General features: G+C 40.9%; 1 protein-coding gene across 2 annotated transcripts in view; it reads left to right on the forward strand.

The window, feature by feature from the left end:
- LOC132378297 (uncharacterized protein C7orf31 homolog) overlaps positions 1 to 17,796 on the forward strand; it is an 87,825-nt gene that overhangs the window by 54,689 nt on the left and 15,340 nt on the right. For both annotated transcript variants that reach the window (XM_059945105.1, XM_059945104.1), the window contains exons 4-6: positions 5,029 to 5,058; positions 7,237 to 7,427; positions 10,947 to 11,029. In XM_059945105.1, the coding sequence (XP_059801088.1) occupies positions 5,029 to 5,058; positions 7,237 to 7,427; positions 10,947 to 11,029 (304 nt within the window). The remainder of the gene's footprint in view (positions 1 to 5,028; positions 5,059 to 7,236; positions 7,428 to 10,946; positions 11,030 to 17,796) is intronic.

Consider the following 17,796-nt stretch of genomic DNA (forward strand, 5'->3'; position numbering starts at 1 on the left):
CAGAGCTATGGTCCCTCCTGTGTTCCAGTGCCTCCTCCTTTTTTTGGGAGTGCCTGCTCTACTAACGATCGATCAGGTCTCGTGCCTCAAGATAGGGTGCTGCTTACCACCCCCCAAGAATCTGAATGCCCCCCATAAACGTCTATTTCCCCTAATGCCTCCCTTAGGACATGTAACCGCCCCTTTTGGAAATCACTGGCTGATGCACCATCAATAACTCACTCTGAGACGTAAGGCGAGATATCGGCTTTTATTGACTGGAAGAAGGAACAAGCAGTGAGTGACCACCATACTACATCTTGGAGACTGAGAGGCCGGGCTCAGGCCTTGATCGCCTTTATACAGTGGTCTGTGGGAGGAGCCACAGGAGCAGTCAGCAGGGGGCGTGTCCAGACAGGTATATGTAGTTCACCACACTAGCATAACACTATTACAGATTCCATTCTGCTGCGTCTGTAAGAAGTTTGTGTGTTCTCCCAGTGATCGTGTAGCTTTCCTCCCACGGTTGGTGGGAGGGGCCACAGGAGCAGTCAGCTGGGAGCATGTCCAGACAGGTATATGTAGTTCACCACAGGTATAGGTTCAAGAACGAGGAATGACCTGTTGGTCAGTGGTCAGTTTAAGCAGTGCGCCAGATTTGGAAGTGAGTACAAGCTGAACCGAGGTGGCGGGGCCTGGGTCCGAGAGTGTATCGAAGCAGCAGGGCCCATGTCGAAGAGCAAGGAATGACCCAAGGTTTGGCTGATTTAAGCACTGGGCCAGATTGAAAAGGTCAGGGTGTCTGGACTGGAGGAGAGGGATGGGCTGGTGTTCAGCTCACTGCTCCACAGGGTTTACTCGTCTGTGCTGAACAGAGCCCATGGCTGTAGTGATGACTGGCTTTGTGGCTGCGGACTCACTTTCATGAACTTCAGTTCTGAGTGTTATTTGCATGCTTATTTGGAAATAAGTTTTTTTCTGCACATGGGGAGTTTGATGACTTTTTTAAAATGGGTTCTATTGGATTTTTTTTCTTTTGTGACTGTAAGCAGACAAATCTCAAGGTTGTATATTTTATGCATACTTTAGTAATCAATGGACTTGAACTTTGAACTTTAGTGGGTTAATTGGTCATATGGGTGTAATTGGGCCATGTGGGCTCGTTGGGCCGCAAGGGCCTGTTACCGAGGCGTACCTCTAAAAGTGAACTTGAGTCCCTGAGAAGGGGTTGGGGTTATCAGTAAAGAGGAGGCAGACAGAAGGTCAGTGTGGAGTGGGGAGTTGTATTGATGGAAAGAAAACAGGGCCTGTGAACTCTGAAATGGTGTCTGATCCACCCGATAGACAAGCTCAGCCAGCAAATCAGCTGCAACTCTGCAGAAAGAACAAGAGATATCAGCAGACTTTAAGAGAATTCAGGGCCCTATTTTCAATGTATTGGACAAATATCTGCGTTATGTTTTGTAACTTCAAAACAGCAAACTACTTCAAAGGAGGGCACAGGAGATAGAAATGAGAGTCTAATTTTGTGTTTTACTTTAATTCAGCCGCACTCGTATCACGTGGTAGCGTGCTGATGTATGCAATTCACGTATTTATACAATAACCTGTAATGAATTATTAAAAGAAAATGAATGCTTACTCAAACAACATATCTGCAATATTACTCAAATACTACTGAGGTAATACATGTGCACCAATCTGCATTTTTCCACACATTAAATGAAAGAAACAATTCCATTTGAAAATGTTAAAATATTGATTGCTCTAGCTGAATAAAGGTACACACTCCCAGTCTCTCCTCATGGGTTGCTGGGGCCTGGAAGAATCTTGAAAAACAGGAACATAAACAGATGTTAATTAAGCTGTTCTTCTGTACTCCCAGATAAAACATTGGCATAATTTTAGAAGGTGCAATGGTCCTAAGTCTTTTAGAACTGTCAAACAAAATGCAGACATGTGTCAATTTGCCAGCCTGTAAGGATTCATTTACTGAAACAATCCGGCTTTCCTTTGCAGCTTTTTTTTCTGTTCAGTGGCAAAATAAGCCGAGATTTTGTTTTGATGAAAAGCTATGTGAAATTTTTTGTGTTTGTTTTATTGGTAATCATTGCAGTTAATGACTGTTAATTATGTAGCCCTAAATAGGTGGTGTACTGATACACTCAGACAAATTGGTCATTTGTCTCAGTGTTTCAGAATAACACTTATTTAAGACTAACTGCAGGTGGGAGCACCAGTTGGGATGGGTGGAAGGTGCAAAATGACACGATCGCCTGCAGTTATATTGATTTTAGAGGATGGTTATGAAATACTTTGCATCATGCAGAAGAAAGACAGTTCAATATAAAAGCATTGATCAGCCCAGACTCCTTGTGCTTGGCATAAAAATAAAATTAATTAAGATGTGGAAGTTGACGTCCTTAGAGACTGGGCAGTGCATGCAGGAATTCAGGTACTGTTGTAACTGTATTGGCAATTTATTAACAGCAAGGTCCCACAACAATTGCCTGATTTTACGGATTTTGATTGTGGTACAATTATTTTTCATGGTCGTCCAAGATGGTGCCAGCACGAGTAACAGCGATGTCCCACAGACAGTGCATGAAACAACCATTTCTTCTCCTTCTTCATTTCAGTACACTTTTACTACTGATCTGTGTGTGATTGGAGCCTGTAATTTACATTTTGATAATATGTTTTTGGGGTGACTGAGCAATCTGCCACTTCTGCTGTCTCCAAGGGAATTCAAAATGGTTAAGAATGAGGTTGGGAATGGAGTATGTGGCCTAATGGCAGGGCATGAACCCATGATCAGTTCCAATTCTCAACCAACTCGCCAATTAAAGTGTTGAGCAAGATTGAAATGGCTGACTGCGGGCAGACGAATCTCAGGGTTGTATACGGAGTACATGCTTTGATAATAAAGCACCACACACAAAATGTTGGAGGAACTCAACAGGCCAGGCTACGATATGGAAATGAATAAACAGTCGATGTTTCGGGACAAGACCATTCCTCAGGACTGGAAAGGTGGAGGAGAAGTTCCTCTTGTGGTTTGAAGTCTCGTCTTCCTTTCCAGTACAGATGAAGGGTCTTGGCCCAAAATGTTGACTGCTTACTTTTTTCCTTAAATGCTGCCTGGCCTGCTGAGTTCCTCCAGCATTTTGTGTGGGTTGCTTTGGATTTCCAGCATCTGCAGATTTTCTTGTGTCTTTGACAGTAAATGAACTTCAATTCTTTGAACCTTTGAGTATGGGCCTGGACACAGATGCCCACCACTGAACTATCGGGTACTTCACCGAAGATCTCACTGCTCTCCACAGTCAAACTAGTCCTGCTGATCTAACTTCAAACTCATACCTGGTAGACTGACAAAAAAACATTTAAAAAAATGAAACTTTGTCATGAAAAAGAAAGTCATACCAAGCATACAACAGCAGCAGCTACAAGCAAAATATACCTATCTATATTTTGCTTGTAACCAGCTCAATATGGCCTCTTCTTGGTGCAGGATTACTTCTATATATTATATATTTCACTGCTTTTATTTTCACTTCCAGGAAGATCAAAGAATCAAACCACGTGTAACATTATATTCAACTTAGAATGGATATGAACCAACAGACCTAAAGCACTTTCATGGTAGGTTTGCTGGACCACGTCCATTCTAATTTTAATATAATGGTACATGTAGTTTGACACTTTACTGCCTCATGGAAGTGAACAATAAAGCCAGTGAACATTTTACATGTCTTTAATTTTAAAAGTCAATTTCCACCAAGAAGAGGTATATTGAGCTGGTTGCAGGCAAAGTACAGTGAATTCTGGTTAGTTGGACCAGTAATTAATTGGGACAGCCTCTTATTTGAGACAACTCTTAAACAACACAGCCTACTCAAGAAAATAACACTGCTTCCCTTTGACTATTTGGGAGACTGTATCACTTAATTGGGACTGGAGACCGTTACTGAACAGTTTCTAACTAGCATCAATCGCATTAACTTGCGTGGCCATTACACATGCATTGGCACCACGCTTCACATAAAGTAGCATCAGTTTTGTGTGTGTTCGAAAAGCAGTGATTTTTGTCACTGAATGTTGCCAAGAATAAGCAGTAAGACAATTCAGAATTGTTTAGCTCACTGAGGCTCCAAACACTCAGCTTTGGAGGTGCCAGAATTGGCCTGGAGTGAAAATCAAACGATTTCACTACATTGAAAAGTTACGAACTCTGAAGAATTTGAAGGTATCAACAATCATCTGAATGTTACAATGGAAATGAGGATTTGGAGGATGCAATCATGGAAACATTGTAAGAAAGCTGTCCATTATCTGCACTAGATGTCTACACTATATTGTTCATTTATAGTCAACAGAACAAAACATGGATGATTTCTGTCATTGATAAGTATTAGGAACTAATACACAATTCTATAGGATTATTGCTACTGTTCTAATCTGTTCTATATTTCATTTAAATAAATAAGTTGTTACTTCATTGAATGGTAGTTCATTTTTTTTTTATGTTTTTAACTATTTCCATGAAACTTCAGCTAATTGGGCCAAAATATACTGGTCTTGATGTGTCCCAATTCACCGGAATCCTTTGCATATGTTTTTGGTACCAGTGGTCTTGTATGGTTTGTATGACTTTGCTTTTAATGGAAAAGTTTAATTTTCAAGGTGGATCTTTTGTCAGGATATCGGGTACAATGATGGGGCTAGATCAGAAGGGTCTGTCAGATGACAGAGAATAGTAAGATTCAGTGTTGAGCATCTGCATCCAAGCCCATAACTGCGCCACCATCAAAATCTCTAACGACAGGAGGGATCATTGTGGAATCTAGCTGTGTATAAACAGCTAATACAGTTCCTACAGCATTGACATTTCTGCATTCCCCATCAAGCCTCTAAGGATGCCGACTTCTACATCTTAATTAGCTTTCTTTACTTGTCTGCGGGTCGATCAATGCTTTTATATTGAACTGTCAGTCCTTTCTTGCTCTCCTGACCATTAAATTGTATTTCAATATTTTTCTCTTCCAGGCTTCCAGCTACAGGGGAGTTTGCAATGGAGTAAGTAGACTGTACTGTTCTCGTCTTCTATAGCCTCTGAGAATTACCGAGTTGTTTAAATGATGCAGATAACATAGCAACTGGCAGCACACTTAGAAAACCAGAAGACATAGGAGCAGAAGTAGGCTATTCGGAAATATTGTGCTTTCTTAGAAGGAAGAACCACCAATACTCAAGTGGCCATTTTATTATGCACAGGAGTAGAACCCGATATGATCTTCTGCTGCTGCAGCCCGTCTGCTTCAAGGTTCAACATATTGTGCTTTCATAGATGTTCTTCTGCACACCACTGTTGTAACACACAGTTATTTGAGTTACTGTCACCTTCCTGTCAGCTTGAACCAGTCTGGCCATTCTCCTCTGACCTCTCTCAGTAACGAGGCACTTTCGCCCACAGAACTGTCACTCACTGGATTTTTTTTTTTGTTTTTCACGACATTCTCCATTAACTCTAGTGACTGTAGTGTGTTAAAATCCCAGACAGAGATTCTGAGATACTCAAACCACCCGGTCTGGCAGCAACAATCATGCAATGGTCAAAGTCACTTAGCTAACATTTCTTTCCCCATTCTGATGTTTGGTCTGAACAACAACTGAACTTTTTGACCATGTCTGCATGCATTTGTGCATTGAGTTGCTGCCACGTGATTGGCTGATTATATATTTACATTAACAGGCAGGTGTACAGGTGTACCTAATAAAGTGGCTACTGGATGTATAATTTACTGAGAAAGCTATGTTCTCCGTCCATGCAATGAGTTGCTGCCACATGATTGGCTGATTAGATATTTGTATTAACAAGAGGATGTACCTAACAGTGTGGACAGTGAGTGCAATGAGGATGTTTGGTCTTTTGCATCAATGTGGTCTCTTTGTAAAGCTGGTCAATTTGTTCCACTTTCCTGGGAATACTTGCGATGAGCTAACCCCAAGGATCTTTGGTCTTCAAAAAGCTTTTCTGGCACACTGTTTATCGAGATCAGATCATTACCTGATCTCTATAAATGAATAAGTTATAAAGTGCATTGAAATAGAACAGTAACAATGTGGAATAAAGTGTAAAAGCTTCAGAGAAGGTGCAGTGCAGATAAACAATAGAGTGTAAGATCATAATGAGATAGACTGTAAGGTCAAGAGTTCATTTTATCATACAAGAGTCCAATAACAGTGGAGTAGAAGCTGTTTGTGAGCCTGGAGAACAACTGAACTTTGGAGATCTCCCATCCACTGTCATCAACCTCATGCTGCTCACTTCTACCTTCTACCCAAGACACAGACCCGACTATCTAGATAAGCCCGTTGTTTCTGCCTGCTTCGGCCCCTCTGAACTCGTGTCCGCATACCTTGACTTCATTTGGTCGTCCTTGCTTCAGTCCGTTCCCACCTACCTCCATGACACTCCACATGCTTTCTGTTTTTGTCAGCCACTTTAAGTTCCCAGGCTTTGACCACCTCATTTTCACTATAGATATTCAATCCCGATACAATTCTATCCATCAGGAAGGCCTTAAAGCTCTCTGCTTCTTCCTAGACAACAGACCTAACCAGTTGCTATCCATCACCACCCTCTTCCATCTGGTGGAGCTGTCCTTGCCCTCAGAATATGTGTATGACATGCTGATGCTTTACTGAGGCAGGGGGAAGTGTAGACAGAGTCCACAGAGGGAAGGCTTGTTTCCATGATGCTGAACTGTGTTCATGACTTTGCAGTTCCTTGTGGTCACGTACACTGCAGTTGCCAGGCCAAGCCATTATGCATCTAGCTAAAATGTGTAATTAAAAATCGGTAAGGGTCAATGGGGACATCCTGATTTTTTTTTTGCCTATTGAGGAAGTAGATTTGGTGTCTACGTGCAGCTTAGAGTTGAGAGCATTTTATAGCCTGCATTGCGTAGTGTAGTAGAACAGTTTAATGATTAATCATCTCTTTTTTAAAATATATCCAAAACTGAGTTATGAAATTTAAAAATACTACACGTGTACCAGCAGTTTAGACTGTATCTAGACAAGACAAAATTCTTTTGGATGGCAACTTCATCAAGTCCTGCATCATCATCTTTCTCTTTCAGAAATGAATTAACCTCTGCAATTTCAGCTTTTATTTGAAAGTCAATGCAGATTTCCTGTACATTTTCTTCTTATTTCTTCATAGGATGTATTGTATCTTTATATTTTCAGTCAGAAGCAGATACGGCTGCCATTTCCTGCTGAACATCCCTTCCATTCCCACATTTCCAAGTACGCAGTGTTCCCAAACTTCAACTCACCAGATGACCCGTACACCGGTGTACGAGCTGGACATCTGCAGCCCATTAATCCTGATATACCTGCGAAAAGTTATGATGTGATTGTAACTCAGAAAACTAAAGGTAACAAACATGCATCAATATTCATTAAAGCAGTTCACGGTCAGGCTTATTGTCACTGACATACATTGTGAAATTCATTGTTTTGTAGCAGTGCGGTGTAAGATACACACTCACTAACCACTTTATGATGCGTATCTTGTACCCAATGAAGTGGCCACTGAGTGTATGTTTGTGATCTTCTGTTACTGTAGCCCATCCACTTCAAGGTTAGAAGTGTTGTGTGTTCAGAGATGCTCTTCTGCACACCACTGTTGAAATGTGTGGTTGTTTGAGTTACTGTCACCTTTCTGTAGGCTTGAACCAGTCTGACCGTTCTCCTCTGACCTCTCTCATTAACAAGGCATTTTCACCCGCGGATCTGCTGCAATCACTGGATTATTTTTGTTTCTCACACCATTCTCTATGAACTCTAGAGGTTGTTGTGCATGAAGATCCAGGAGATCAGTAGTTATGGTCAAACCACCCCGTCTGGCACTAACAATCATTCCATGGTTAAAGTCACTTAGATCACATTTCTTCCCCATTCTGATGTTTGGTCTGAAGAAAAACAACCTCTTGACCATGTCTACGTGCTTTTATGCATTGAGTTGCTACCATATGATTGGCTGATTAGATATTTGCATAATGAGCAGACGTACATAATAAAGTGGCCACTGAGTGTATAAAGTACTATAAATTTAAAACAATAAATAATGGATTTGCGCCTTGGAAGGTTTCCAGGGCGCAGGCCTGGGCAGGGTTGTATGGGAGACCGGCAGTTGCCCAAGCTGCAGGCCTTCCCCTCTCCACGCCACCGGTGTTGTCCAAGGGAACGGCAAGGGCCGATACAGCTTGGCACCGGTGTCGTCGCAGAGCAATGTGTGGTTAAGTGCCTTGCTCAAGGACACAACACACTGCCTTAGCTGAGGCTTGAACTAGCGACCTTCAGATCACTAGACCAACGCCTTAACCACTTGGCAGACACCAACACAAAACAATAAATAAACCGTGCAATAAAAGGAATATTGACGTAGTGTTCATGGACCATTCAGAAATCCTATAGTGGAGAGGAATGTATGTGAGTGATAGGCAGATGGAGGAACAGAGCAAAACTGGATAATGGGTTGGGGGTGTTCCTGTTCTCCTCCTCCAATTGGTTCAACATGCCTATCATCCCTTCCCTGCCCGGTTCCACTTACCAGAATCAAGTTTATTATCACTGACGTTGCCTTTTGCTGCAGTACAATGCATTGCATTAAAATATTCCTATAAGTTACAATAAATAAATATTGTGAAATATGAATAACAAGATCATGGTCATGGGTTCCAGGGCTGTTTAGAAATCTGATGGCAAAGGGGAAAATCTGTTCCTAAATCATCGAGTGTGCATCTTCGGGCTCCTGTACTTCTTCCCCGATGCTGGAAGTGAGAAGAGGGCATGTCCTGGATGGTGAGGGTTCTGAGTGATGGATACTGCCTACTTGAGGCACTGCCTCTTGAAGATAAACTTAATGGTGGCAAGGGTTGTGCCATGATGGTGCTGGTTGAGTCTATAACCCTCTGCGGGCTCTTCGATTCTGAGTATTGCAGCCTCCATATCAGGCTATGATGCAAATAGCCAGAATAGTCCCTTCTGTAGGAATGTGTTTGTCTTTGGTAACGTAAAAAATTCTCCTCAATTGCCTAATGAAGTCAAGCCGCTGGCATTTATGGAAAATGCTGAAGTTTCCTCCACAGTATTATAATAATTTTATGTATTGCTGCTGCAAAAAAAAATCATGACGAATGTGGGTGATGATAAACCTGATTCTGATCTGGGTCTCTGTTGTGGACTGAGAGTGGGAAGGAGGCAGGGAGAGGGGAAGGAGTGGGAATCTTGGTTGGCAAAAGGGGAAGGGAGAGGGGAGGGAATGGGAAGCACTAGAGAGACATACAATGATCAATAAACCAGTTGTTTGGAATCAAATTACTTTGTTTGGTGTCTCAGGGCTGGGTGTGTCTGCACCACACTATCTCCCACATCCGGTATTCCTTCTCTGCCACCTGTCCCACACCCCTCCTGCAGCACTCCACCCTCACCATTCCCAACATCATTTACTCCGCCAGATTTACAATCTCGCTCACTGCTCCACATTGACAAACACAGTACTATGCAAATTCCATTTAGATCTAATCTAGTGCAATCCTTCCTTTCATTAATCTGTGGCAAAGTCTCAAATTATTAGGGAAAGGCACCCAAAAGAAATGAAAACACTGTAGACATGGAAGGAAATAGGAAGCATGTAAACACTTGGTGTGTGAAAAGTGAAACAGTCAACACTCAGGTCAGGACTGGGACCCTTTGTTAGAACGTGAAACGAGGAAATAACTGTGTTTTCAGTAGGATAGAAGATGAGGGAGGGAAGGGTAGAATCAGAGGAATATCTCTGTTAGGGTGAGGCCAAATGAAATAACATGTTTCTTTGTGCCTGTGTTGTAAACTCTGAATATGTGGGACATGCACAGCAAGCAGACTATAAATAAAAACTAAGCCAAAATGATTGCAGGTAGAAGACAGCTAGTTCTGATGTAGACAGTTAGAAAAAGTGATTAAGTCCTTTGCCATTTCGCCAACATTTCCAATATGCTATAAAAAGATGTGCCTTGTAAGAGTCATTAGTCCAATGTTTTTTTTAGTAAGATAAGGCAGTAGAACAGTTTAACTATGATTGTATATCAATCTTATTACAGCTGCAGAAAATCAACTATTGAAACCTTAAATTGAAAAAAATTGCTACGCGTTCAACAAATTGGATTGTATCTCGAAGAGAGAGAGGACAATTATTTCGGAGAGCTGCTTCATCAAATCTTACATTTGTAAAAGAATTTCAAATATTTTGGCCTGTGTGTTGCACAGAGTATTTTATTCATTGATACTTAATGTCAACATTTCAAAAATGCTGGAGGAACTCAGCAGGTCAGGCAGCACCTCTCAGCCTGAAATGTCGACTCTTTATTCCTTTCCATAAATGCTGCCTGACCTGCCGAGTTCCTCTAGCATTTTGTGTGTGTTACTCAGTATTTCCTGCATCTGCAGGATCCCTTGTGTTTACTTAATGTCAAATACACATTTGAGATAAAAGATAAATGCCAATATACTTGAAATTTTTCTACAGATGTTTAAAGAAATTAATATAATAAAATCTAGAGACTGATTAATAGCAACAATATAAGAGCCATTTCTGAAATGATATATTCGAAAAAAAATTCTGTTGCTATTAAGAAGGATCATACAGAGAAAAGTAACCTCAGCATATCCTAATGCTATAACATAATCGAGTTAATATCAGCTGATCCTATTAAATGACTGCAGACACTTAAGATGTGTACACTTTCAGTTACCTCCCTCACCTTTCTATGCAAACATAGCAAAATCTTCAAACAAAATCACTTAAGGAAGTTGATTGACTGAAAAAGTCCTAATGAAAAGCCCGTCTTTTTAATCACAGAATTTGGTTTTATAAATAACCATGGAACTAATTTTTTGCCATCACATATCAGGTTTTCCATTTAGACACGAGAAACAGGAAATCCCCACTGAGGCTGAAGGTTTACAATGGCCAGGACAAGAAGGATATTTTCAAGTAAGTGCCTGTGCCTTATTAAGCCTAAAAATATGTTCTTCTGGAAAATTTTCAGTTGCTTCCAAGGAATTTAATACTAAATAAAACAGTGTTCTTAAATGCATAACCTTTGGTTGTACAGTCTTTGGGCTGCTCCAGGGATTTGGATCTAAGGATTCAAATGGATTTGGAATGCTGTTGTTGTTCACTTCCATTGTTTGCATGATTTGTTCTGTTTCTCTCTTTCTCTCTGCACGTTGGGGTTTGTTTTTTTATAATTGAGTTCCTTCGTGTTCCTTGCTTTGTGACTGCAAACAAATCTAAAGGTTGTACAATTTATACATTCTTTAATAATAAGTGTACTCTAAATACTTGAATACAGAAATTTATCATGAACTTGTTCCTACCAAATTACACAGAGAATAGATCTCTACGGCAATCTTTCTCCAGATATAATTCTCTTGGTCCAACCAGTATTCCATAAAGCTTCAATGAACAACTTGTACCGTACAACAGTATAATCGCAGTAGAAGTGAATCAAAATGGCAATGGATAGTCACATGTCACATACATTCAGTAGCAACTTTACTAACTACAGGGGGTACCTAATAAAGTGGCCACTGAGTGTATTTCTGTGTGCTTGTGGTCTTCTGCTGCTGTTGCCAATCCATTTCAAAGTTCAATGTATTGCATGCTCTTCTGCACACCATTGTTGTAACATGAGGTCATTTGAGTTATTCTTGCCTTTCTGACAGCTTGAACCACTCTGGCCATTCTCATCTGACCTCTCTCATCAACAAGGTATTTTCATCCACACAACTGCCTCTCACTGCATTTTTTTTTGTTTTTAACACCATTTCTTAAGATTGTTGTGCATGAAAATCCCAGGAGATTAGCAGTTTCTGAAATACTCAAACCACCCTGTCTGGCACCAACAATCATTCCATGTTCAAAGACACTTAGATCACAATTCTTCCCCATTCTGATGTTTGGTCTGAACAACTGACCCTCTTGACCATGTCTGCATGCTTTTATGCATTGAGTTGTTGCCACATGATTGGCTGATTAGATATTTGCATTAGATATATGGAGAAAGGTGTACCTAATAATGTGGCCGCTGAGTGTACTTTTAAAGTAATCATGGTGAGCTCCCCTCAGTTACTCTACCCTAACAATCGGACTCTTGCCGTTTATTAAAAAAACAACTTTCTGACACATCCCAAACTTTGAGAATGGGACCCCCTCTCCCTCTTGTTTGATCAAGTTTTTCAAGATGAGCTGCCTCACATTATACACTACTGTTTTGCAGTGCCTGAGTGTGTGCACATACTAATTTCATATTTAACTTCTTCTGAAGCTGTTCTGCTAGCTTTCTCTTCAAATGTACAAGATTATGAAGATTATGTCACTATTTTGAACTTGAAATTGCAAACCTGAGGAAGAAACAGCGACAAGAAATGCCAACTCTGGAGATTCTGTAAATGCTTAAAAACTTGAGCAACACACACACACAAAATACTGGAGGAACTCAGAAGGCAGAATCCAGAATAAGAGGGGTGGGGGGGTGGCCTGTTAGCTGGTAGGTGATAGGTGAGACCATGTGAGGAGGAAGGTGGGTGAGCTGGGGGGGGGGGGGGGGAGGATGAAATAGAAGCCACAAAGGGTTAGGTAGCAGAGGTAAAGGGACAAAGAAGGAATTTTAAAAGGAGAGGAGCATGTATCATAAAAGAAACTGAAGGAGGAGGGAAAACAGAGGGAGGTGATTGGCAGGTGAGGAGAAGAGGGGTGAGAGTGGAACCAGGATGAAGAAAGGAAAGAGAAACAATGAGGGAAGGGGGGAATTTCATGGAAGTTGTAGAAATCATTCCATCTTCGTGCCATCGGGCTGGAGGCTGTCAAGATGGAATATGAGGTGTCTTTTTAATGAAAATCACAAATACAGCAGATACTGAATGTCGAAAATAAAAATGAAAAGTGCTGGAAAGAAAAGACACTCAGTGGGTCAGGCAGCACCTATGGCAACAGAAGTCGTTAACATTTCAGGTATTAGTCCTTCACTCGAACTGGAAAAGGGAAAAGCAAGTTAGTTTTACAAGATGGGATTGAGGGAATAGGTGGAAGAGTGAGGATGAATGGAGCAAAGGAAATTTCTCTTACAGGTTGAGTCAAGATGACTTAATTAAAGTGGCAGTTAAAGTCAGATGTGGAGTTGACTTGCTTTCTGTGTGATGGGTTGTGAATGGTAAAGCAGTAAGGTATATATTACATGTCAAAAAATACAAAAAAGAGGAAAAAGGAGGGACACTTGAGCTAAAATGGTGGCAAACACAGATATCCTGTTTTCAAACTGCCCAGGTGGAAGCTGAGTTGTTGCTCCTCAAGTGTGTTATCTGGGCACAATACAGTGTGCTGGGTTCGACGCTGAATTCTCCAACTTCAGATACATTTTCTTTCTCTTCGTATGAATTCTGATGAAGCATTCTGTGTCTGAACTGTTTCTCTTTGTGCAGAGTTCCTTTGATCTCCAGTGTGTTTCTAATACTTTCTGTTTTATTTTCGTAACCTCACATATCTAATCCGCGGAATGAAAGAGAACAGCGGACAGATGTCATAATCAGTAATAAACCTATCAAGTACTTCAATTTAAAAGAAGCTTTCAAAGAATGATTGAATGAAAATAAACTGTTACAGCATTCAAATGTACATGAAACATTAATGAAAGCAACATGTAACCAAGTTAAATTCAGAATCAGCTTTATTATCACTGTCTTATATGATTGTTTTTCAGCAGTACAGTCAAAGACATAAAATATACTAAATACAAAAGAAATAAATAGTTCAAAAAAGGGAATAATGAGTTAGTGTTCATGGACCATTCAGAAATCTGATGGTGGAAACTGTTCCTCAATTGTTGACTGTGGGTCTTCAGACACCTGTACCTCCTCCCCGATGGTAGTAAAAAGAAAAGGGCATGTCCTGGATGGTGAGGGTCCTTAGAGATGGATCTTGAGGATGTCTTTGTTGGTGGGAAGCATCGTGCATGTGGTGTGCTGGCTGAGATGACAGCCCTCTGCAGTATTTTGCAAGTTCAAGTTTAATTGTCATTTAACCATATAAAAATACCCATGAACACATCCACATGAAACCAAGCGATGATAGCCTTCCTCAGTGTCCACTGTCCCCAAACTTGGTGTCATCCACAAAGTTGCTGGTCCAGTTAACCACATTATCATCCAGATTGTTGATATAGATGACAAACAAGAAAGGATCCAGCTCTGATCCCTGAGGCACAGTCAGAGAGGCAACCCTCTACTACCACTCTCTGGCTTCTCTAGACAAAGCCGATGTCTAATCCGATTTACTACCTCATCCTGAATGCTGAGCAACTGAACCTTCTTGACCAGCCTCCCATGCAGGACCCTGTCAAAGGCCTTGCTAAACTCCATGTAGACAACATCCATGACCTTGCCTTCATCCACTTTCCTGATAACTTCCTCAGAAATAGGTTAGACATGACCTACGGGGCATGAAGCCATGCTGACTACCCATAATCAGTGCCTGTCTATCCAAATATTTATGTATCTGGTCCATTAGAACACCTTCCAATAACTTTTCCACAACTGATGTCACTGAACTGTAATTTCCTGGTTTTTGTTTAGAGCCTTTGTTAAACAGCAGAGCAACTTTGTCTATCCTCCAATTCTCTGGTATTTCTGCTGTCACTAAGCATGTTTTAAATTTATCTGCCAGGGCTCCAGCAATTTCTGCCCTTCCCTTCTGTAGGATCCAGTAGAATACCTCATCAGGCCCCGGGGGTTTATTCACCGATTTGCCTCAAGGTAGTAAACACCTCCCCTTCTGTAATTTGTACAGGATGCCACTTTGCCTCACTTCTATAGACTCTGTATCCATCTCCCAAGTGAATACAGATGCAAAGAATGCATTTAAGATCTCCCCCATCTGTTTTGGCTCCATATGTGGATTACCATTCCGATCTTCCAGAGGATCAATTTTGTCCCTTGCAATCCTTTTACTCTTAACATATCTGTAGAATCTCTAGGATTCTCCTTCACCTTGTCTGCTAGAGCAACTTCATGCCTTCTTTAGGTCTTCCTGATTTCTTTCTTAATAAGTTCCCATGCATTTCTTATACACCATCAGTGTCTTAATTGTTCCTACTTGTCTATATCTGCTCTGCATCTCCTTTTTTTCTGTTAACCAGGGCCTCATTGTGACTTGAAAACCAAGGTTCTTGGTTCTTGGTCCTCCAAAATATTCTGCATGCAATTTAAACTGGAGGTGGCAGAGGGTGGACTTAAGAAGGAGATTTTTGAAGAAGAAGAGCTGTCTTAAATTTAATTGGGTTTGATTGTGTGACTATGGTAGGATGAAGATTATTCCATGATTTAATTGTGCGGGGGAAGAATGAATTGCTGTACACATCTGACTTGGTAGTTAGTATTTCAAATTGAAATGAAAAGGTTCCCTACACTTTACCTTTACCTTTCTAAGATAAGAGGCCCAAAACTGCTCACAATTCTCTGTCAGGACTCACCAGTGCTTTATAAAGTTTCAACATTACATCCTTGCTTTTATGTTCTAATCCTTTTGAACTGAACACTAACGTTGCATTTGCCTTCCTCATCACAGACTCAACCTGCAAATTAATCTTTAGTGAATCCCGCACAAGGACTCCCAAGTCCCTTTGCACCTCAGATTTTTGTATTTTCTCTCCATTTAGAAAATAGTCAACCCTTTCATTTCTTCTACTGAAGTGCATGACCATACACTTCATGACACTATTCCACCTGCCATTTCTTTGCTCATCTCCTAATCTGACTAAGTCCTTCTGTAGCCTCTCTACTTCCTAAAAGCTACTTGCCCATCTATCTATCTTCATATTGTCTGCAAACTTTGCAATAAAGCCATCAATTCCATCATGAAGGTCATTGACATATAATAAAAAAAACTGGTCCCAGTACCAATCCCTGTGGAACACCACTGGTCACCAGCAGCTATCCACTCCCTATATTCCCACTCATTGCCTCCTGCCAATCAGCCACTGCTTTATTCATGCTGGAATTTTTCCTGTAATACCATAGGCAAGTAGCTTCATAAATAGCCTCATGTGTAGTACCTTGTCAAAGGCCTTCTGAAAATCCAAGTACACAACATCAACCAATTCTCCTTTGTCTATCCTGCTTGTTATTTCTTCAAAGAATTCCAACATATTAGTCAGGCAAGGTTTTCCCTTGAGGAAACTATGCTGACTACGGCCTATTTTATCATGTGCTTCCAAGTACCCAGAGACCTCATCCTTAATAATCAACTCCAACATCTTCCCAACCATTCAGGTCAGACTAACTGGCCTATAGTTTCCTTTCTTCTTCCTGTCTCCCTTCTTGACGAGTGGAGTGACATCTGAAATTTTCCAGTCTTTCAGAACCATTCCAGAATCTAGTGATCCTTGAACGATCATTACTAATGCCTCCAAGATCTTTTCGGCTCCCCTCTTTCAGATCCCTGGGGTGTACACCATCTGGTCCAGGTGACTTGCCTACCTTCACACTTTTCAGTTTTCCAAGAATCTTCTCTCTAGTTACCATAACTTCACACACTTCATGACTCCTGACAACTGGAACTTCCACAGTGAAGGCTGATGCAAAATACTTATTCAGTTCATCCACCATTTCATTCTCCCCTATTACTACATTTCCAGCACCATTTTCCAGCAGTCCAATATCCATTCAGACCTCTCTTTTACACTTTATCTATCTGAAGAAACTTTTGGTATCCCCTTTAATATTGTTGCTTGCTTACTTTACCTTCTTAATGACTTTATAATTTGCCTTTGTTGGTTTTAAAAGTTTCCCAATCCTCTAATTTCCCACTAATTTTTACTCTATTATATCCCCTCTCTTTAGCTTTTATGTTGGCTTTGACTTCTCGTTAGCCATGATTGTGTCATCCTTTAGAATACTTCTTCCTCTTCGGAATGTACATATCCTGTGCCTTCCGGATTGCTTCCAGAAATGATGTCTTCCCTGCCAGTGTTCTTTTACTATCAATTGTGGCCAAATCCTCTCTCACGCTCCTGTAATTCCCTTTATTCCACTGTAATACTGATACATCTGACTTCAGCTTCTCCTTCTCAAATTTCAGGATGAATTTGATCATATTATGATCAATATCCCCTAAGGGTTTTTTTTTACCTTAAGGCCTCTAATCAACACTGGTTCATTGCGCAACACCCAATCCAGAATAGCTGATCCCCTGGTGGGCTCAACCACGAGCTGTTCTAAAAAGCCATCTCATAGGCGCTCTAGCAATTCCCCCTACTATAATCCAGCACCAAACCCGATCTGCCCAATCTTTCTGCGTATTGAAGTCCCCAATGACTATTATTACATTGCCCTTTTGGCATGCAGGATGTAGACCACATCCTTCCTACTGTTTGGGAGTCCATATATAACTCCTGTCAGGGTCTTTTTACCCTTACAGTTGCTTATCTCTATCTGTAATGATTCAACACCTTCCGACTCTATGTCACCTCTTTCAAATGATTTCATTTCATGTTTTAGCAACAGAGCAATGCTGCCCTCTCTGCCTTCCTATCTGTCCCTTCAATACAATGTGTATCCTTGAACATTAAGCTCCCGGCTATAATCTTTCAGCCATGTTTCAGTGATGCCTACAACATTGTACCTGCCAACCTGTAACTGTGCTGCAAGTTCATCATCTACCATATTCTGTATACCGCATGCATTCAAATGTAATATCTTCAGTCC

Source organism: Hypanus sabinus, chromosome 20 (genome assembly GCF_030144855.1).
Source record: "Hypanus sabinus isolate sHypSab1 chromosome 20, sHypSab1.hap1, whole genome shotgun sequence".
NCBI classification, from domain to species: domain Eukaryota; kingdom Metazoa; phylum Chordata; class Chondrichthyes; order Myliobatiformes; family Dasyatidae; genus Hypanus; species Hypanus sabinus.